This window comes from Salvelinus alpinus, chromosome 22 (genome assembly GCF_045679555.1).
Source record: "Salvelinus alpinus chromosome 22, SLU_Salpinus.1, whole genome shotgun sequence".
Lineage (NCBI taxonomy): Eukaryota > Metazoa > Chordata > Actinopteri > Salmoniformes > Salmonidae > Salvelinus > Salvelinus alpinus.
Genome location: NC_092107.1, coordinates 6,436,453 through 6,458,858, shown reverse-complemented (window position 1 = coordinate 6,458,858; position 22,406 = coordinate 6,436,453). Strand labels below are relative to the sequence as shown.

General features: G+C 44.4%; 1 protein-coding gene across 3 annotated transcripts in view; it reads right to left on the bottom strand.

Annotated features, from left to right (window-relative positions):
- The window catches only part of LOC139548872 (tripartite motif-containing protein 3-like), a 50,385-nt gene that overhangs the window by 24,805 nt on the left and 3,174 nt on the right, over nt 1-22,406 (bottom strand). The window contains exons 1-2 of one of the 3 annotated variants that reach the window (XM_071358786.1): nt 8,161-8,341; nt 1,517-1,695 (exon numbers count right to left, since the gene is read on the bottom strand). In XM_071358786.1, the coding sequence (XP_071214887.1) occupies nt 1,517-1,662 (146 nt within the window). In that variant the 5' untranslated portion in view covers nt 1,663-1,695; nt 8,161-8,341. Of the gene's footprint in view, nt 1-1,428; nt 1,475-1,516; nt 1,696-8,160; nt 8,342-22,406 lie in introns of those variants that run through there. The other 2 variants (XM_071358785.1, XM_071358787.1) reach the window with 2 other exon arrangements.

Here is a 22,406-nt window from a genome sequence, read left to right as displayed (position 1 = left end):
CATAAATAGTACCTACTATTAGCTGAACTCCCATCAGAATCTTGTGAAAGGTGTCCGTTGGCCAAAAGAATCGTTGCTGGGTTGGAGAATGTTTCCCTCGACGTTGCAATTAGCAGTACAGAATGGCATTCGAGAGAGAGACACCCACGTTTCTACAGCGCCATGGAAATAAATACCTGAAAATCGCAATATACTGACCTAAACTGGTATAATTCGGTTCAAAATAACAAGATTATGATGTCTTTAAAGCCTATAGCGAATAAAAACAGAGCCGGATACTTCTAGGAGCTAAAACCAGACGTTCTAAAAAGACATGCCAAGACCCTCTTTGCGTCAGCGCGAAGTCCCGAAAGGTCGGACACCTCGGTTCCAATCAATTTAAAAACTTTGGGAAATACGTAGGAACGTCATTTCAACTCTCCCTATTCGCTAACAGCCAGGGGAAGGCGTATGCAGTGCATCTCAACCAATAGAAGACAGGCAAAGTTAAAGACAGGTCTCAAAGCAGATGATAAAATTTCCCATTCTCACACAGACATAGGAAAAGTGCTCTAAGTCGAGTTCTGTTTCACTTACAGACATAATTCCAACGGTTTTAGAAACTAGAGAGAGTTTTCTATCCAATAGTAAGAATAATATGCATATTGTACGAGCAAGAATTGAGTAGGAGACCGTTTACATTGGATACACATTTGTGCTATGTCGAAATAGCACCCCCCTAGTGGCAAGAATTAATGTGTGAAAGTTAAATATTTAAAAAAAATAGATTTTGAATTTCGCGCCCTGCACTTGAGCTGGATGTTGTCATAGGTGTACCGGTGTCGGGCTGCAGCCATAACAGGTTAATCAAACTGTGTGCTTAAAGCACAAGCTCAGTGAATATAGTTGATTTGATTAAAACAAATAGGATGTGTCTATATATGGTCGACAAAGATTCTTTTAGGGTTTTGGTATAGGCCAGGGTTCCCCAACTGGCGGTGATTTTATTTGGCCCCCCCAAGTTTTCTGAGCAAAACAAATATATATATATTTTTATTTTTATTTTTTATTGTTAGACATAAGACTGTAAAAACACCAGCAAATGAGCTCCAAGTGATTTTAATTTTGGAAATCTGTTCCAAACTATTCCCATGCATAATAGAGAGATGTGTGATCATATACAAATGTAAGCAAGGTTTGAAATTATTATGTTTTAGTCAAATATTATATCTCTTTGGGCTTCTTGTGGTCAATTTGCAGTTATTTGTAATTATGTTCCGGTACCCTGACCATCCGCTCAAGAACAAATCGGCCCGCGGCTGATTTTGGTGGATGATCCCTGGTGTAGGCTGTATGGTAGAGACTTAATTCTCACAGAAGGTGTGTAGGCAGGGCAGGACTTTTGTGTTGTGGTAGTGGTTAGGTGTAGGGTGTATGGTAGAGACTTACTTCTCACAGAAGGTGTGTAGGCAGGGCAGGACTTTTGTGTTGTGGTAGTGGTTAGGTGTAGGGTGTATGGTGTATGGTAGAGACTTACTTCTCACAGAAGGTGTGTAGGCAGGGCAGGACTTTAGGGTTGTGGTAGTGGTCCAGACAGATGCTGCAGACCAGGAACTGTTTGTCTATCTGCCGGACCACTGGGCTGGTGCTGCCCGTCTCACGCTTCGCCATGGCGACAGACATTCACAGGGAGAGAGAGGACAAGCACCTCTTCACCTGGAAAGAGAGAGCGAGATGAGCAGGTGAGAGCACTGACACACAAACTGCGTTACGAATTCAAACTCTTTTCCCTAGAGTGTATCCATGCTTAATTTTCTTCATAGATTGTTGAGGCATTGGATTGGTGAAAGCATTGGCTAGAGGGAGTTTACAGCATTTTTCTTACACAAGTTAATTCCCTTTACATCCATGACAGAGAGTGAATTAATAGAGAATCAGAATACAACTACGGAGAAAGAGGAGGCCCCACCTGACCATAGGAAGGGAGAACAGGATCACTACCAGTTCATGGCTTCACAGCAGGAAGAGGGCGTCATGTCATTGTATAGAAGAATGACTTGATGTCCAGAAACAATGGCATCATCATCAGGAGACAAAGTAAAGGGTGCTCTCCTAGTTTATCCAACCCTATCCTATAAACACAGATGATCCCTTATATGGACCAGCTACACTAGCAGCCTATCTAACAATGAAAATAAATGTATTTAAAAATGGAAGGAAGTACGGAAGAGGCAAAATCAGGTGGGACTATTCTAGCCAATGAGAGGGTATACGCGTGTGAACAATGGTCACAACGGTTTCAACTAGTTACCACAGCCACAAAGTCAAGATTGTCTCTTGTTGTAAAAAAATTAATGAAAAGAAAAATGTGCTTTTTGGTTTTAATTTAAGGGTAGGATTAGGCATAAGGTTAGCAGTGTGGTTAGGGTTAGGTTTACAATCACATTTTAAGAAGATAAATTGTAGAAATAGGTGGGGTTTATGACTTTGTGGCTGTGGTAACTAGTGACGACTAGGCACAATTCCGATATAACAACTCATAATTTTTTGTCAAGGCTGCCAAAATGTCACGCGTCCTACTTATATTCGTACACTCGTAACAACCTAATCATTACGAAACTTCTATTCGATCAAATAAGCCACAAGTAGGAAATAGGCCATTCAATATTTTTGACACCATCTCATTGGGGCAGCAGGTAGCCTAGTGGTTAGAGCGCTGCGCCAGTAACCGAAAGGTTGCTGAATCGAATCCCCCGAACTGGCAAGGTAAAACATCTGTCGTTCTGCCCCTGAACAAGGCAGTTAACCCACTGTTCCCCGGTATGTCGTCATTGCAGATAAGAATTTGTTCTTAACTGACTTGCCTAGTGACATAAAGGTTAAATCTTTAAAAAAAATAAGACATTTATACACTCCTCGCTTGGTGAGCGGAAAAAAATGAAAAAACGCCACCTGCTGGAGAAGACACATTTTGGGCCCAGTTATCCCTCTTCCAGGCAGTCTCTTTGTCTTCCTTTCTACCGACAGACTCCAGCTCCCCCAGGGGGACTAAGGTAAGATTACTGAACTGCTTCATGACTTAATGACTGGGGAGACAATTGGATCCATGTGATTACGACTGCAGGGCCACAGGGCCACAGGGCTCAGCTCAAAGACAATCTAATTATGCACACCACCAGCAGCAGTCATACATTCATCCCCGTGTGAGGAAATGAGCCATTTCCCTCAAACTCAGAGGTGTGTGTCACAGAGGTAACAAGAGAACATGTCTGAGTCCAAAATGGTACCCTAATCCCTTTATAGTACACTACTTTTGATCAGGTTCTATTGCACTATGTAGGGAACATGGTGCCATTTCGGACACTACCCATTAACTTAATTTTTTGTATTTGTTTCTCTTATATATTACATTTTTTGAGTATAGTAAAATGACAAATCAGTGGTTTTGGCAGGCCAACAGACAGTAATGATGTTGATAGGATATCTGCACATAAAGCCAGAGCTGGCATTACAATGATTTGTATCAGTGGGTCAACTCCAGATTAACAGTGTAGAGATGCCATGCTGTACTGTCTATATGAACACAGATTAACAGTGTAGAGATGCCATGATGATGACAGGCTGTACATGTGTCATATAGAACACAGATTAACCCCTACATCATGTAAAATGGGGCCGGAGAAGAAGACTGACATTCTACGTGTCCCCAACCGATTGTGTTTTTTTTTTCTCCGTTTATTTGCTTTGTTTGTAACTTATTGTGTAACTTATTTTGTACATAATGTTGCCGCTACCGTCTCTTGTGACCAAAAATAATTTCTGTACATCAGGACTGTGATACTCACCACGGACTGGCAGAATCCTTTTTTTCCTTTAACGAGTCTGACGAGCCCGGTGCGAATGATATACTGCTTTCTCGGGAACAGGCCCAGATCCCCGGGATTTGCATGAAGAGGGGGCGGAGAAAAAGGGGCCGGAGGGCGGGCTGCCTTCTAAGAATTCGTAGGCGATTGAATAAAGCCCCACTTCCTTCCATTCTGCTAGCAAACGTGCAATCTTTGGAGAATAAAATCGATGACCTACGAGGAAGATTAAACTACCAACGGGACATCCAAAACTGTAAAATCTTATGCTTCACGGAGTCGTGGCTGAACGACGACACTATCAACATACAGCTGGCTGATTATACGCTGTACCGGCAGGATACAACAGCGGCGTCTTGTAAGACAAGTAGTGGCGGACTATGTATTTTTGTAAATAACAGCTGGTGCACGACATCTAAGGAAGTGTCGAGCTATTGCTCACCTGAGGTAGAGTATCTCATGATAAGCTGTAGACCACACCATCTATCCTAGAGAGTTTATCTGTATTTTTCGTAGTTGTTTACATACCACCACAGACTGAGGCTGGCACTAAGATAGCATTGAATGAGCTGTATTCCGCCATAAGCAAACAAGTAAACGCTCACCCAAAGGTGGTACTCCTAGTAGCCGGGGACTTTAATGCAGGGAAACTTAAATCCATTTGACCAAATTTCTATCAGCATCAGGAAAAAAAACTCTGGACCACCTTTACTCCACACACAGAGATGCATACAAAGCTCTCCCTCGCCCTCCATTTGGCAAATTGACCATAATTATATCCTCCTGATTCCTGCTTACTAGCAACAATTTAAGCAGGAAGCACCAGTGACTAGATCAATAAAAAAAGTTGTCAGATGAAGCAGATGCTAAGCTATAGTACTGTTTTGCTAGCACAGACTGGAATATGTTCCGGGATTCCTCCGATGTCACTGAGGAGAACACCACATCAGTCATTGGCTTCATCAATAAGTGCATCGATGAAAAGCGTTAATACAGGACTAAGATCGAATCGTACTACACCGGCTCTGACGCTCTTCGGATGTGACAGGGCTTGCAAACCATTACCGACTACAAAGGGAAGCACAGCCGAGAGCTGCCCAGTGACACGAGCCTACCAGACGAGCTAAACTAGTTCTATGCTCGCTTCGAGGCAAATAACACTGAAACATGCATGAGAGCACCAACTGTTCCAGAAGACTGTGTGATCACGCAGCCGATGTGAATAAGACCTTTAAACAGGTCAACATTCGCAAGGCCGCAGGGCCCAGACGGATTAACAGGACGTGTACTGCGAGCATGCGCTGACCAACTGGCAAGTGTCTTCAGTGACATTTTCCACCTCTCCCTGTCCGAGTCTGTAATACCAACATGTTTTAAGCAGACCACCATAGTGCCTGTGCCCAAGAACACTAAGGTAACCTGCCTAAATGACTACCGACCCGTAGCACTCACGTCTGTAGCCATGAAGTGCTTTGAAAGGCTGGTCATGGCTCACATCAACACCATTATCCCAGAAACCCTAGACCCACTCCAATTTGCATTCCGCCCCAACAGATCCACAGATGATGCAATCTCTATTGCACTCCACACTGCCCTTTCCCACCTGGACAAAACAAACACCTATGTGAGAATGCTATTCCTTGGTGTCTACATCACCAACAAACTAGAATGGTCCAAGCACACCAAGACAGTCATGAAGAGGGCATGACAAAACCTATTCCCCCTCAGGAGACTGAAAAGATTTGGCATGGGTCCTCAGATCCTCAAAAGGTTCTACAGCTGCACCATCGAGAGCATCCTGACTGGTATGGCAACTGCTCGGCCTCCGACCGCAAGGCACTACAGAGGGTAGTGCGAACGGCCCAGTACATCACTGGGGCCAAGCTTCCTGCCATCCAGGACCTCTACACCAGGCGGTGTCAGAGGAAGGCCCCCCCCCCAAAAAAGACTCCAGCCACCCTAGTCATAGACTGTTCTCTCTGCTACCACACGGCAAGCAGTACCAGAGCACCAAGTCTAGGTCCAAGAGGCTTCTAAACAGCTTCTACACCCAAGCCATAAGACTCCTGAACATCTAATCAAATAGCTACCCAGACTATTTGCATTGTCCCCCTCTTTTACCCCGCTGCTACTCTCTGTTGTTATCATCTATGCATAGTCACTTTAATAACTCTACCTACATGTACATATTACCTCAACTAACCGGTGCCCCCGCACATTGACTCTGTACCCCCCTGTATATAGTCTCGCTATGGTTATTTTACTGCTGCTCTTTAACTACTTGTTACTTTTATTTCTTATTCTTATTCATATTTTTTAAAACTGCATTGTTGGTTCGGGGCTCGTAAGTAAGCATTTCACTGTAAGGTCTACACCTGTTGTATTCGACGCATGTGACTAATACAATTTGATCACCAACATACTGCCATGATGAAGTGGTAACTATTAGTGACAATTGTACATCGAAATACTGCTCTAACATGGTCAATGCACATTCACTAATCAAACAGCTGTTTTTCTCACAATCTGTAGATACCCCATATTAGCCTATAAATAACATGTTTTGGGTTGGCTACTTGTTAGATGCTGTATGGTCTTTGTCTTCTGAGAGCCAGCCCATAGAGTTATTATTATTATAATGCTGAGAGCCACTGAGCCAGGCTATAGGCCTTGTCTGTATTCAGGCAGCCAAGCTGTATTCTCAGGAGCAGGACAGAGCCTGAGCCACAGCATGGCCTGGAGCAGATCATTGTGACACCAGCCACATGCCACTCCGAGGCCCTGATACAGACAGGCCTTATTATAGATGCTGCAGAGAGGAAAGAGGAAGGCTTGCTACTATCAGCCCAGTGCTACACCACACTGCTACTGCCACCCACAGCCCTACCCACAGCTTCATCAGACCCAGTGCTACAGTACTACTGTAACACATATCAGCCCAGTGCTACAGTACTACTGTAACACATATCAGCCCAGTGCTACAGCCCAGTGTTCCCCACTAGCCACACTCCCACCCCAAGCCCCACATCCACCCACTAGCTGCAAAACTTTCCAAAACCTTGACACTTCATTTTTGCATCATATGTAAAAGCTTGTCTTATTCTTCTAAGTTTGTTCTATTATTCTTCTATATTAGGTTTGGTAATAAATATGTCTTTATGAAATAGCACTCATAAGCTATTTGTTAAAGTTATGTCATCCACAGTTAGGCCCTATTCTCAGACAGCTTTGCACCCCAAAAAAATTTTTTATTCTACTGTAACATGAAATAGTAAATCCTTTTATGAATCACTAGGCTCTTAGATGATATAACCTGTTATGCAGTGTTGATTGTCTGCTCTGCACAATATGAACACAAATACATTTTTGTCAGTAACACCTAAGATTATGTATAGATCATGTTTAAAACAAGCAGGCTGGAATTACTTTTGAAATGATGTTACACTGATATGTGTGTTGCCTACACAAAGAGCCCATAGCAGGTATTCATAAACTGCATCTCAAATGGCACCCTATTCCATATACAGTGCACTACTTCTGACCAGGCCCCATAGAGTGCCATTTGGGACTCAGCATGACTGTGTGATACAACTTGGCAGGTTCCCATGGCTAGAAAGCAGTATGAAACAAAAGAACACCGGCCTTAAATCTGTGGGGATTTATCAGGATCAGGCCTGATAAGAGAACAATGTCCACACTGTATAAAATAACGTATTAACGGAGGGCAGGAAATGCTGTATCACAACTCTATCCTCTTAACCTTCTACATTCTTGGAAAAAAAGTGTTATTTTAAGGGTTCTCCTATTGGGATAGCCAAATAACCCTTTTAGGTTCTAGATAAAAATGGTTATATCTAAGAATGTAACCACAAACAGCCAATTCTGGAGAAAATATGATGCGTTAAAAAAGGACATATGGTAGCTTGTGGTAATATCACGCAACATAGTTTCAGGCCATGCCTGTGAATTACTTAGATAAAAACAAATCCAGAGAATGGAATACAGAATACAGAGACAGGGGGAAACTCCCTGATATGTGAGAAACATCAACCCATAGATATCCTACAATTCACAAGAGTGGATGATGTCATAGACTTGCATTTTTAGTCATGTTGCTAGGAAGCCAATTTCCCCTCTAATGAATTATAGGATCTCTATTCGCTATGCTTCAACCTTCACTTCTTCACCACCACAGCCCTGTACAACGAACCCAGAGAATGAATGTGAATACAAGCCTGTGTTAGCCTCTTGAGCTAATGCATATGCATTAGCTTGAGGAGGAAATGCAAGTCTTCTCCTGAGAGAGAAGTCCACTCACCTTTCACATCTTCACCACCACCACAGCCTGTAGGCTATCTGCCCTCAGTCTGGACTCATCTTTCATGAGCTGGGCTCGGCTGAGGCTCAGTCGGTAATCTCTCCTCAGAGACACTTCAATTCAACTGATCACTCAATCTCCTCTCCTCTCCTCTGAAGGAGCAGAACACCAGCAGACCACTCTGTTCACAAACAGACCACAATGAACGCTGGGATTCCCTCCTCCTTTACCCCCTCTTTCTGTCCTCCCTCCTGGCTGTCATTTTCTCTCTCCTCTGATCACTTGACACAGTAGATACAGCATAGAGCTCGTTTCCCTGTAACTACAGCCAGTTAGCTCCTGTCTCTGTTGTGTTGTTCTGGTGCTGAAAGAGGAAGGAGAAAATATAGGAAACCTTAAAATGGCACTCCCCAAATTCCTCCCTGGTTCCTTCCTGACTCCCAGCTGGCCCAGAGGAGAGCGGAATAACAGTAGCTCTGAGAGGCCTGCCTGCCTGCCTGTCTGTCTGTAGGTAAGTAACAGTAGTATAGCAGTAAGGAGCTTCTATACACACAGAGAGAGTAGATGAGCTAGCTTCTAGACACAGAGAAATACGCAGGGAGCTAGCTTCTACAGAGAGAGAGAGAGAGAGAGAGAGAGAGAGAGAGAGAGAAATATGCAGGGAGCTAACTTCTACAAAGAGAGAGAGAAATACACAGGGAGCTAGCTTCTACAAAGAGAGAGAGAAATACGCAGGGAGCTAGCTTCCACAAAGAGAGAGAGAAATACGCAGGGAGCTAGCTTCTACAAAGAGAGAGAGAAATATGCAGGGAGCTAACTTCTACAAAGAGAGAAAAATACGCAGGGAGCTAGCTTATATACAGAGAGGGAGAGAAATACGCAGGGAGCTAGCTTCTACAAAGAGAGAAATACGCAGGGAGCTAGCTTCTACAAAGAGAGAAATATGCAGGGAGCTAGCTTCTACAAAGAGAGAGAGAAATATGCAGGGAGCTAACGTTAGCTTCTACAGAGAGAGAGAGAAATACGCAGGGAGCTAGCTTCTACAAAGGGAGAGCGAAATATGCAGGGAGCTAGCTTCTACAAAGAGAGAGAGAAATATGCAGGGAGCTAAAGTTAGCTTCTATAGAGAGAGAGAAATACGCAGGGAGCTAACTTCTACAGAGAGAGAGAGAAATATGCAGGGAACTAACGTTAGCTTCTATAGAGAGAGAAATACGCAGGGAGCTAGCGTTAGCTTCTATAGAGAGAGAGAGAAATACACAGGGAGCTAACTTCTACAGAGAGAGAGAGAAATACGCAGGGAGCTAACTTCTACAGAGAGAGAGAAATACACAGGGAGCTAACTTCTACAGAGAGAGAGAAATACGCAGGGAGCTAACTTCTACAGAGAGAGAGAGAAATACGCAGGGAGCTAACTTCTATACAAAGAGAGAGAGAAATATGCAGGGAGCTAACGTTAGCTTCTATAGAGAGAGAGAGAAATACGCAGGGAGCTAGCTTCTATACAGAGAGAGAGAGAAATACGCAGGGAGCTAGCTTCTATACAGAGAGAGAGAGAAATACGCAGGGAGCTAGCTTCTATACAGAGAGGGAGAGAAATACGCAGGGAGCTAGCTTCTATACAGAGAGAGAGAGAAATACGCAGGGAGCTAGCTTCTATACAGAGAGAGAGAGAAATACGCAGGGAGCTAGCTTCTATACAGAGAGAGAGAGAAATACGCAGGGAGCTAACTTCTACAGAGAGAGAGAGAAATACGCAGGGAGCTAACTTCTACAGAGAGAGAGAGAAATACGCAGGGAGCTAACTTCTACAGAGAAATACGCAGGGAGCTAACTTCTACAGAGAAATACGCAGGGAGCTAACTTCTACAGAGAGACAGAGAAATACGCAGGGAGTTAGCTTCTATACAGAGAGGGAGAGAAATACGCAGGGAGCTAGCTTCTATACAGAGAGAGAGATAGAGTAGGGTGAGCTAACCTGCTATAGCCTCCCTCAGTCCAACACGCAGAGCAACCAGAGGCAGCGGTCTTTACTGATGAGAGCAGCTCTAACAATGACATTCCTTCTGCTTTCAGCGCTCTCATTCTCTCTCTTCCCTCTCCCTCTCTTTTCTAAACCACCCCAGAAGTAATAGCAGTAGGATCTCAGAAACTAGCCTAGCGTTAGACATTCTTACTTTGCCTCCCAAATGGCACCCTATTCCATACATAGTGCACTACTTTGCACTACTATGTAGGGAATAGGGTGCCTTACAGTTGGAGGTGTTCTCAGCCAGCAGCAGAAGCAGCATGCTAGGCTATAGGGCACATAGTTTTTCCTGCCCAGCGATTACAATACCCAGTGACTAAGAATCTCAGCAGATCCCCTTCACTCTCCCCCCACACCCCCAGTCCCTCTCTCCCTGCTTCTCCCGAGCCAAAGCCCCTTCCCTCTCTCCCTCTGTTGCCCTCTCCCTCTCTTCTCAGCGGCTGTATGGTAGCAGCTGAACAGTGACATCAGAGGGGTGCAAGCCAAACCTTTCAGGCTCCTCCCCTCTCTCTCTCTGTGCTGTGTGTGTGCTGGCCAGTTGCTACACTAAGCCTGCAGCAGTCTTCCCTCCTCTCTCTCTCTGTGCTGTGTGTGTGTGCTGGCCAGTTGCTACACTAAGCCTGCAGCAGTCTTCCCTCCTCTCTCTCTCTGTGCTGTGTGTGTGTGCTGGCCAGTTGCTACACTAAGCCTGCAGCAGTCTTCCCTCCTCTATCTCTCTGTGCTGTGTGTGTGTGCTGGCCAGTTGCTACACTAAGCCTGCAGCAGTCTTCCCTCCTCTCTCTCTCTGTGCTGTGTGTGTGTGCTGGCCAGTTGCTACACTAAGCCTGCAGCAGTCTTCCCTCCTCTCTCTCTCTGTGCTGTGTGTGTGTGCTGGCCAGTTGCTACACTAAGCCTGCAGCAGTCTTCCCTCCTCTCTCTCTCTGTGCTGTGTGTGTGTGCTGGCCAGTTGCTACACTAAGCCTGCAGCAGTCTTCCCTCCTCTCTCTCTCTGTGCTGTGTGTGTGTGCTGGCCAGTTGCTACACTAAGCCTGCAGCAGTCTTCCCTCCTCTCTCTCTCTGTGCTGTGTGTGTGTGCTGGCCAGTTGCTACACTAAGCCTGCAGCAGTCTTCCCTCCTCTCTCTCTCTGTGCTGTGTGTGTGTGCTGGCCAGTTGCTACACTAAGCCTGCAGCAGTCTTCCCTCCTCTCTCTCTCTGTGCTGTGTGTGTGTGCTGGCCAGTTGCTACACTAAGCCTGCAGCAGTCTTCCCTCCTCTCTCTCTGTGTGCTGTGTGTGTGTGCTGGCCAGTTGCTACACTAAGCCTGCAGCAGTCTTCCCTCCTCTATTCAATTCAATTCAACTCAATTGACTTTATTGACATGGCAAGTTATTATTACTTACATTGTCAAAGTATACATATCGAAAAATTTAAATAAAATATATATACACAAAATATATATATATTTATATATAAATAAATGGTGGTACTAACAGCAATAATAATAGTAGTAGTGGACATGGGATTACCATTAATAACAGCTACAACAACAATATTAATCAGAACAACAATACATTAAAGCAACAGTAGTAGACCAGTGTCAACATGACTGAGAAGACACATGACCTGGTACGAAAGACAAAACAAAACTAAGCTAAATGGGAAATATTATCAACATTACTTTGCATTTTTCACTGGCTGTCCCTCAGGCTGTGGCAGGAGGACACATATTTGGCTGCCAAAACTGCACATTTTGGCTTTTCACCCAATAAATATTTGAATTTTTCTTCATCTTTTATAGTTTCAAATTCTTTGTATTGAATTATAATTCTGGGAAAGAAATATGCTCTTAGGTCTGAGTATTTGTCACAGTGTAGTAGGAAATGCACTTCTGTCTCTACCTCTCCCCTGGAGCAGAGTGAGCACAGCCTGTCCTCCCTGGGCAGCCAGGTTTGTCTGTGACGACCGGTCTCTATAGCCAGACTGTGCTCACTGAGTCTGTACCTAGTCAATGTTTTCCTCAGTTTTCTATCAGTCACAGTGGTCAGATAGTCTGCCACCATGTACTGTCTGTTTAGAGCCAAATAGCATTGAAGTTTACTTTGATTTTTTGTGGTGTCTTTCCAATAGGTTATATATTTTTCTTTTTGTTTTGTGATGATTTGGTTGGGCCAGATTTTCTGAGGGCTGTCCCGAGGCTCTGTGGGGTTGGTTTGGGTTGGTGAACTGAGCCTCAGAACCAGCTGGCTGAGGGGACTCTTCTCTGGTTTCATCTCTTGACATTGTAGAGCTGTGTGATGGAATGTTTTAGGGTCACTTGTTTTTAGATGGTTGTAAAATTTGATGGCTCTTTTTTCTATTCGAATGAGGAGGGGATATTGGCCCAATTCTGCCCTACATGCGTTATTTGGAGTTTTTCTTTGTACTTGCACTACAGTCTTGCAAAACTCTGCATGCAATACTTCAATTGGATGTTTGTCCCATTTAGTAAATTCATTATTAGAGAGTGGACCCCATACCTCACTGCCATATAGAGCAATTGGTTCTATAACTGATTGAAAAATTTTGAGCCAGATTCTAATTGGAATTTCAATTTTGATGTTCCTTTTAATGGCATAGAATGCTCTTCTTGCTTTGTCTCTCAGCTCATTCACAGCCATGTGAAAGCTACCTGTGTTGCTGATATTTAGTCCTAGATATGTGTAGTTTTTGGTGTGTTCTAATAGAACTGTGTCCAAATAGAATTTATATTTGTCATCCTTATTTCCGGACCTTTTTTGGAATATCATTATATTTGTTTTTTTTAGGTTAACGGTCAGAGCCCAAGTCTGACAGAACCTGTGAAGATGATCTAGGTGTTGCTGTAACCCCTCTTTAGTGGGAGACAGCAGCACCAGGTCATCTGCGTACAGCAGACACTTGATTTCAGTGTTGTGTAGGGTGATACCAGGTGCTGCCGATTCTTCTAATGTTTTTGCCAATTCATTAATGTAGATGTTAAATAATGTTGGACTTATTGGGCAGCCCTGTTTCACTCCCCGCCCCTGAGAGAAGAAGTCTGTTTGCTTGTTGCCAATTTTAACCGCACATTTGTTTTTAGTGTACATTGATTTAATAAAATCATATGTTTTCCCTCCAATACCACTTTCTATTAGTTTATAAAAAAGACCTTCGTGCCAAATTGAATCAAATGCTTTCTTGAAATCTACAAAACACGAGTAGATTTTGCCTTTGTTTTGGTTAACTTGTTTATCAATTAGAGTGTGGAGGGTGTAAATGTGGTCAGTTGTACGATAATTTTTTAGAAATCCAATCTGGCTTCTGCTCAGGACGTTGTGTTCGTCAAGGAAATGATGTAGTCTGCTATTTATAATACTGCAGAGAATTTTCCCCAAGTTGCTGTTAACGCATATTCCTCTGTAATTATTTGGGTCAAATTTGTCTCCATTTTTATAGATTGGTGTGATCAGTCCCTGGTTCCAAATATCGGGGAAAATACCTGCAGTGAGGATAATGTTGAAGAGTTTGAGTATAGCCAATTTGAATTTGTGGTCTGTATATTTGATCATTTCATTTAAGATCCCATCAGCACCACAGGCCTTTTTGGGTTGGAGATTGCATATTTTTTCCAATAATTCTTCTTCTGTAATTGGGGTATCCACAGGATTCTGATAGTCTTTGACTGCTAATTCAAGGATTTGTAATTTTTCTTGTATATCTTTTTGTTCTGGGCTCTTTGTTATATTGCTGTAGAGGTTTGCAAAGGGATTTCTCCACATATCCCCATTTTGGAGAGCCAACTCCTCATGATGAGGTTTGTTTAATTTATTCCAATTCTCCCAGAAGTGGTTTGATTCTATGGATTCCTCAATTCCATCCAGCTGATTTCTAAGATTTTTGCAATCATTATCAAACCATTTTTCATTATCTGTTATTTTTGGTTTGCTCTTATGCTTCTTTAGATTAGCCAAGGAGGCTAATTTGTCAAATGTAAAGTTTATGTTCCTAACGGCCAAATTTACACCTTCATTGCTGAAGGAGAATGTTAAGGCTAAAAAGTTGTCCAGGAGAGATTGTATTTTTTGGCTACTAATTGCTTTTTGGTAGATGTCTGTACTGTTTGCACTCCATCTATAGGCTTGTTTAGTACCATGTAGTTTATTGGGCCATGATGCTTCATGGTTGGGTTCTGCTCTTCTCAGATACACTGTGATTTTACTGTGGTCTGAGAGAGGTGTTAGTGGGCTGACTGTGAAGGCTCTGAGAGATTCTGGGTTTAGGTCGGTGAGGAAGTAGTCTACAGTGCTGCTGCCAAGGGATGAGCTGTATGTGTACCTACCAAAAGAGTCTCCTCTCAGCCTGCCATTGACTATGTACAGACCCAGTGTTCGACAGAGCCTCAGGAGCTGTAATCCATTTTTGTTTTTCACTTTGTCATAGTTGTTTCTGTGGGGGTATGTGGGGAGGGAAAGGTTATTGCTTCCTGGTAGGTGTTTATCCCCATGACTGTTAATAGTGTCTTGTTCTTCTGCTATTCTAGCATTCAGGTCTCCACAGACCAGTACGTTGCCTTGGGCCTGAAAGTGACTAATCTCTCCCTCTAGAATGGAGAAGCTCTCTTCGTTGAAGTAGGGTGACTCTGAGGGGGGAATGTATGTGGCACAGAGGAAGACGTTTTTATCTGTCAAGATAGCCTCCTTGTTGATTTTTAACCAGATAAAGAATTCTCCTGTTTTGATCAATTCGATTGAATTAATTAGTTCAGATTTATACCATATTAGCATTCCCCCTGAGTCTCTGCCCTGTTTGATTCCTTTTAATTTAGTGGATGGTATGATTATCTCCCTATAACCTAGTGGACAGCCAGTGGAAACATCACCTCTGCACCATGTTTCCTGTAGTACTACAATATCAACATCATCAATTTCTTTCAGGAAGTCTGGGTTTCTGCTCTTTAGCCCAAAAGCAGAGGACTTCAATCCTTGTATATTCCAACATGCAACGTAAAAAGACTTCATAACTTTTTTTTTCTCTTTTCCTTACCTTTCAAAATTTTCCTTACCTTTCAAACACTCACAATCCAAGAAGAACCATTAAAATAGGATTTTTCAATTAAAGTAAACTCTTATTTTGCAAATGTGATTTGTTTATCATTTAAGATAGAATTTGTGTCATGCCACTTGGGTGGATGTAGTGTGAGAATGGTGGAGTTCTTGTGCTCATCTTACCATGACCCTCGGCCCATCACATGTGAGCATAGTAGACTCAGCATTTGTTTAATGTCACTCATTTGGTTGGTGGGGGCTGGGCCAGTTGCTCCTCTCATAGCCTGTGCGTAGCTCTGCCTGCTGGGCTGTGGCTCCTCCAGGTGTGGGTCTGCGGTGGGGAGGAGGGGGGTGGTAGGCCTCATCTGGGTGGCTCTGAAGCTGGGCTGGGGTGGTCTGTGCTGCGCTGGCTGTGGTGGGCATTGAGGTTGGTGGTGCTGTGGTCGTGGCTGGGGGGTCCAGGGTGCTGGTCCGGGATGTTGTCTCGGTGATCTCGGCGGGGTGGAGATTGCTCCGCTGTTCCTGGGTGGAGAGGTCGGGCTGCGGTTTAGAGCGACGTCCTTGAGAGTCTTGGCAAGGATGGGGACTGTCTCCCTGTACAGGTGAACATGGTCATAGAGACAGTCCAGATCGAGGGTGGGATGGTGGGCCAGGTGTACATTGGGTCGCAGGGCACAGTCCCGGGAGAGGCTGGCGTTTATTCTTTGGATTGTGGCAGGGTGGAAGTCCCTCCTCTGTAGAAGGGTTGACACTATGATTCTTGAGTTGGGGAAGATTGCGGAGGCCTTCTCAATCACTCCCCGTAGTGAAGTCGCCACCCTCTCCTGCTGAGCACGCAGGTCGTTGCTTCCGGTATGTATGATTATGTGGCTTGGCGACCCGAGATGGTTCTTATCAAGCAGCTCCATGGCACTTTGCGTTGTTGGGCACCACACCTTTCTCGTTTTGTGTCTAGGGAAAAGTTTCTTCTCCTGAACATACTTCCCATTTGAGTCCATTAACAGGACGATGTCAGCCAGTGTTTCTTCTGGACTGGGGGGGGCAGGTGGGTGTTGGAGCTGGGGTGTGGCTGGTCTGTGTGGGTGCCACTGTCAGTGGGAGGCTGTTCTGTGGGTTGGGGAGGAGGGGTGCAGCAGCCAGGGCTGGGGAAGTCTGGCTGGTTGAGCTGGGCTCCTCTGCTGTGTGAGGGCAGGTCATAGGGTGGTGATCTATCTGCTCCTGCAGCCTGTCCTCTGCTCTCTTTCTCTCCTGCAGCTCCTCTCTTAGTGCGGTCAGCTCCTTATTGCTGCTCTGCCTGTCTTTTTGGAGCTCTCTCACCTCCTTTGTTAGATCAGCCAGCTCTCTCTTGAGTCCGTCTCTCTCTTGCTGAACCTCTTTCAGCTGTGTTGCAAGGCTGCTGTCCTGCTCTGTCCTCACCTTGGTTAGGAGCTCCTCTAAGGTGTGGTTGTCTGGTTGCTGTTTGCTCACGCTCTCCCTGAGCAGGACCACCTCCCCCTCCAGTTTGGTGAACTCATCCCTCATGGCAGCCATGGTGGTGAGGAGGGCCTGAGCCTGCTCTGCACTGAGGGGGTCGCTCTCCTCCTGGGGCGTGTCCTCCACTATGGTGGGAAGAGAGGTGCTGGATGTGCCTTTTTGGGTGGGGAGGGTAGGGGTGAGGGTGGTGCTGGTGGAGTTTGTCTTGTGGGAGGGCATGTCACTGGTGGTGTCCTTCTCTCTCTCCGCTCTCTCCTTAATGGTCTGAAAGTCTGTTTCAAACAGCCTGATGTTACCTTGCACCATGACAGTCCCAGTCTTGTAGAGGTTGATTGTTATCATGGTGCTGTCAGGGTCGTCTGTCTCTTTGATTTTCAGCTTCCACCCATTACAGATTCCCTCTTTCTTTATGCATGGGTAGTGAGAGCAGACTGCTGAGCGCCATGCATTTGGCTGGTCAGTGAGGAAGATGAGATTACTCACGTCACCGTTTTTGTAGAGGTCTGCAAAAAGGGTTTCTGGCCTCTTCTCTAGTAGTTTCTGTTTGAAAGCTTTCCTCATTGTGTCATTTTTTACCTTTTTTGGGTAGAGAATGGATTCTGCGCTGAGGGGGAGTGGGGACATGGTGTCTGTGCGCTCTGCTACTACCGCTACTGCTGCGCTGTTCTGCTGCCCCGTTGCCATGGCAACCGATTTGTTCGTCTGCTGTTCGCGCTACTTTCAAAAAACAGCAAATATAGTGAAATATCCTCACACAAAAGACTGAAGATATGTTTACAGTTAGTCCGTGCTCCTTTTTGGTTTACTCACTCAGTTTGGTCGTTTGATGTAGTTGTATTAACTGAGCTTGCTAGGTTTGTTCTAGCTCGTTTCTTATGGCTAGCTTGTTAGTCTGCTGGCTGGGTCTTTGTTGTGTAGCTAGCTAGCTAGACTCAAAACTTCTTAACTTGAGGCGCAAAGTTACTTTTTTTTCTATTCTGAATGTATAGAGTTGTTGTTCATCACTTCTTGTCTGGAATTCTTCTTCGATTAGAGTGTTTATCTCATTCTAAAAACCAAAAAAATCTAATATATCAGGAGCTCATGTTGAGCATGACTCTCTCTCTCTCTATCTCTATCTCTCTGTATATTCGCTAGTCACAACACTAGGCCTGCGGCAGTCTACCTCCCCTCCCCTGCCTTCCCTTCACATACACTCCCCTGGGCAGCTCCCTCCCAGTTCCTCCCACTTGCTTCGCCACAGAAAGAGGATCTGTCTTTAAAAACAGTGTTCACCAGACAACAGCTTTGTCCAATAATGCACTCTGACACGTCCGTGGAGAAAGGTTGAATGGCAGATATAACAGTGGGTGTGAAAAGGAGATTCTTAAGCCAAGGTTTACACAGAATTGTTACCTCACACAGAAAGGTGAATCCGTTTCAGAGAGCCTGAAAGGGTTTTTTCAAACACTGTATGTAACCCTCAATCATATATTAAAATGCCAAAATGTGATTGACAGTTTATACATGGTGAGAAAAGGAAAACAACAGAAAGTGATTTTGTTCCAAAATGGAGACAGATTCCTTCCCGAATGGTGCCCTATTCCCTATGTCATGCATTGCACTATAAAGGGAATAGGGAGCCATTTGGGACATAGATCCATATTAGATAATAACCACAGTCAGACCTGATTTTTAATTCTGATTAATCCAGTGAGGAGTGATACGTCTACAGTAATTCTCACCTAAGAACCCTGTCATACTGCCCTTAATGTCAGCATGATGTAAGTATAGATTTCTGTGTGAGAGGGGTTCTAGTCATGCTTTGGAGGGAGCCCCAAAATATCTTTGAGACCCAGTCATACCTTCTATGTACGGTATCTCACCCACTCTCTTTCTGCACTAAGTGGCTTAATGGGCTCCTTCCTGCAGGGCTGGGCTCAGGCCACTGTCTGGATCGCAGCCTCTAATGACACCATCACACACATTCACACGCTCCCGTAACTAACACGTCTAGTCAACTCTCATCTACAGTGTGTTAAAGCCACACCATGGGAGCACCACAACCACACCCTAACTGGCCAGGAGATGGGCATTGGTAATGGCTTTATCATCCTGTCCAAGCCAGAAAGGCTCCTACCCAATGCGCCAATCTCCTGTTTCTGAAGCAGCATGATGTACAAGTACACCCCCTTGGATAGGAAGCTAGTCTGTCGCAGGGCCTTACCTCCAATCCAGCTCCTTAATGCGGAGTGCCAAGCAGAGATGCATCGAGTCCCATTTTTAGTCTTTGATAACTCGACCGGGGATCGAACCCCCCAACCTTCCAATCACAGGGGGGACACTCCAACCACTGACTTGGCGTGTGAATGAACTATAAGATAAGAAGATTTTTGCTGTTGCATCTTTCTCCCCATCCCAGTGACTCACCACTGTGTGTGAGAGAGAGTCTCTTAATGTAAGTATGTCAGGATGAAGAAGTGAATATAGGCCTACTGCTGTTTGCATGACTAATGCATAGCAATTGATTTTATCCGTTGTAGACAGACAGACATTTTAACAGAGCAGAAGACTCCACTTAGAATCACATAAATAGTTGAGCCTGAATAATAATAATAATACTCTCTCTCTCTGCTAAGTGTAACGTTGCATAAGTGAAACCCCACAGAGCAAAGAGGGCCTCTATAGGAGTCAGTGAGTGGCTCTGATGATGACTCACCACAATACACAACTCCTGGGGTGGGGCTCAAATAACACCACATTCGCTATCTAGTGCACTACATTTGACCAGAGCCCCAGTGCACTACATAGGGAATAGGGTGTCTTATCAGACACAGCCTTGGTCCCAGTGTCTCGAACATAGACAGCCATACAGTAAAGATACTGTATAGTTCTATACTGTCTGTACATCATAGGTCTGGCAGAGCAGTCAGCTGGGAGGTGGGCAGCAGAAGAGTGACCTAATGTGGGATGTGTTAGCCCTTGGTGATGTACTGTGCTGTACTGTAGGCCTACAGTGCTGTCTAAGTGTAGGCCTACAGTGCTGTCTAAATATAGACGCTGGTTTATGTTTCCAGCTATATCTGTTGCTGTGGGCACGTCATCATACAGTAATCATCTAGATAACATTTAAAATGAAGTAGTCCAGATTCAATTTTCACAACACTCTGTGAAAGACAGCAAGGCTGTCTGTTTCTCCTATTTGGCACTGGGAGTGATACCCTACCAGTCAAAAGCTTTAGAACACCTACTCATTCAAGGGTTTTTCTTTATTTTTATAGTGAAGACATCAAAACTATGAAATAACACATACGGAGGGCTATTTGACCAAGAAGGAGAGTGACGGAGTGTTGCATCAGATGACCTTGCCTCCACAATCTCCCGACCTCAACCAAATTGAGATGGTTTGGGATGGGTCGGACTGGAGAGTGAAGGAAAAGCAGCCAACAATGTACAATGTAGAAAATAGTACAAATAAAGAAAAACCGTTGAATGAGTAGGTGTTCTAAAACTTTTGACCGGTAGTGTATGTCTGTGTCATCAAAGAGAAGCATGACAGCAGAGAGACTGGACTTGAGTAACAGTAGGTATGCTACATTTGCTAAAGAGTAGGGCTCCAGATAACAATGTACGAGTTATGGTAGAAATAGGACACCCCGCTCATTTGTCAAACAAACAAGATTGCATAAAATTGTCAAGACAAGGATATTTCACCTTAACCATAGTCTTTTAAACGATATCTCCTGAAAAGGTATATAATGTATACTGTATAAAGCAAAAACAACTGGCCATCAATTTTAACTCTCCGCTCCCCACCCAGTACCTTGGGGTCATACCCTGACCCAGGTCAAGGTAGTGGAATGGGGATACATAAGGAACACATCAAGCATACAGAATATCCAATATATGGTCATCTTTCACATTAGTAGACAGACACTGATGTATTTACAGGCTATAGGAAATACATAGGGAACACATTATATGCAGGACTGTAGTCTACAGTACTTGAGTCATGCATGGCTGAACAGTAATTGAGTATTTGGATTCCTGCATTATTTAAATCGCCCCTAGTTTACGGAGCTGGAGGACTGTTCTGTAGTCCTATTTAGAGGGGGAGCGAGAGGCTGAAAATACGTGAAATGAACGCAGCTGACCCCAAGTTTAAAGTACATGGATGCTCAGAGAAGCAACAAACCTTGTTAATGAGTAATTGGAAGGTACAGCTGATAGTCAAGAGTAACTTAAGAGTAACTTATTTCACCTTAGAGAAAAGGCCTTGGCTCTCGGTCTACCCATCGATCATCATTCATACAGCAGACATACTGTAGCACACCGGCATAGCACCAAGGTAGCATCCCCAATGGCACCCTATACCCTATATTATGCACTACTTTGACCAGAGAGCCCAAGAGCCCTGGTCAAAAGTAGTGCACTATATAAGGAAAGGGGGCCATTTAGGACTCCTTCCAGTGTCTTTACCTGTCAGGGTGCTGCATGAGGAGGACGTCTGTCTGTCTCCATCCCTTACCTCCTAACGGAATGTAACTGAAAGGAGACATGTGGCTGGATGACATCCCACCTTTCATTGACATGTCATTTACTGTAAGTGCAACGGACACAGACCTGGAATAAGAGCTTTGCCAAAACCATCTGGGACTTTTAATTTGTGTATGACTACAGCATTTTACTGAAATACTTTTTAAGGATAAATAGGAGTGAGTCTGTTTTCCACTAAATGTGCATCTCAATTCTAAAAGCCAACTTTCTCCAGCTGCTTTGGTTAAGAAACGACAATAAAAGAGGAATTGAGACAAGCTAAGAGAGACAAGGATACACCAGCCATTCCTGTTTAGTGAGATCATTTGATCAGAAAGAGATATTGGATGGTCTCTTTAAGTACTTTAATACACACAGCCTTCAGAACAAGTCAATAATGGATCAGAGATACTTTTTTAAAGCTCTATTATGCTCTGTCTTGTTTGATCTTCCTATTGTGTAAGATGGGTACAATTCCAATAGGTGGTTTCTGGATGCACGTGGACAGGAAAAAAGACATTGATTGCACCCCAAATGGCACCCTATTCCCTATGTAGTGCACTACGTTTGGCCAGGGCCCTGGGTACCATTTAGGTCAGAGAGCTTATCACTACAGGACTGTGGGTTGACTAATGTTACAGAGGGAAAGACAGAGGACATGGACACACCAGGAGAAGCCTGTCTCTGTCACAGTCCTCAGCACCAGGACACAGTACTCAGCACCAGGACACAGTACTCAGCACCAGGACACAGTACTCAGCATAATAGCAGCTCATTTGGATACACACACCCATGTATGCGGCATGTTTCAGAGGCTACCGCCAGCACACACACACACACACATTACAGATCTCAGAAAGGTCGACACACACACACTCAGCCACGGGCCACTGCCCAGACTCCTGTCAAGCCAGGCTGCAATCTGCTGCTATCTACTGTCGCTCACATAGCCTCTCTCTGCATCCCAAATGGCACCCTATTCCCTATATAGTGCACTATTGACCAGGGCCCATAGGAGGCCCACTTTGTCTCAAATGATACACTATAATGTATAGCTCTGGCCACAGGTAGTTCAATACAAAGTGAATAGGGTGCCATTTGAAATAGTCCATACTGTTGTCATGACTTGAGTTTATTGATTCATGTGGGATAAATGAGGCTAGATGCAATCAGCCTCAACACATTCAAATGGAAAAGAGCTCATCTCT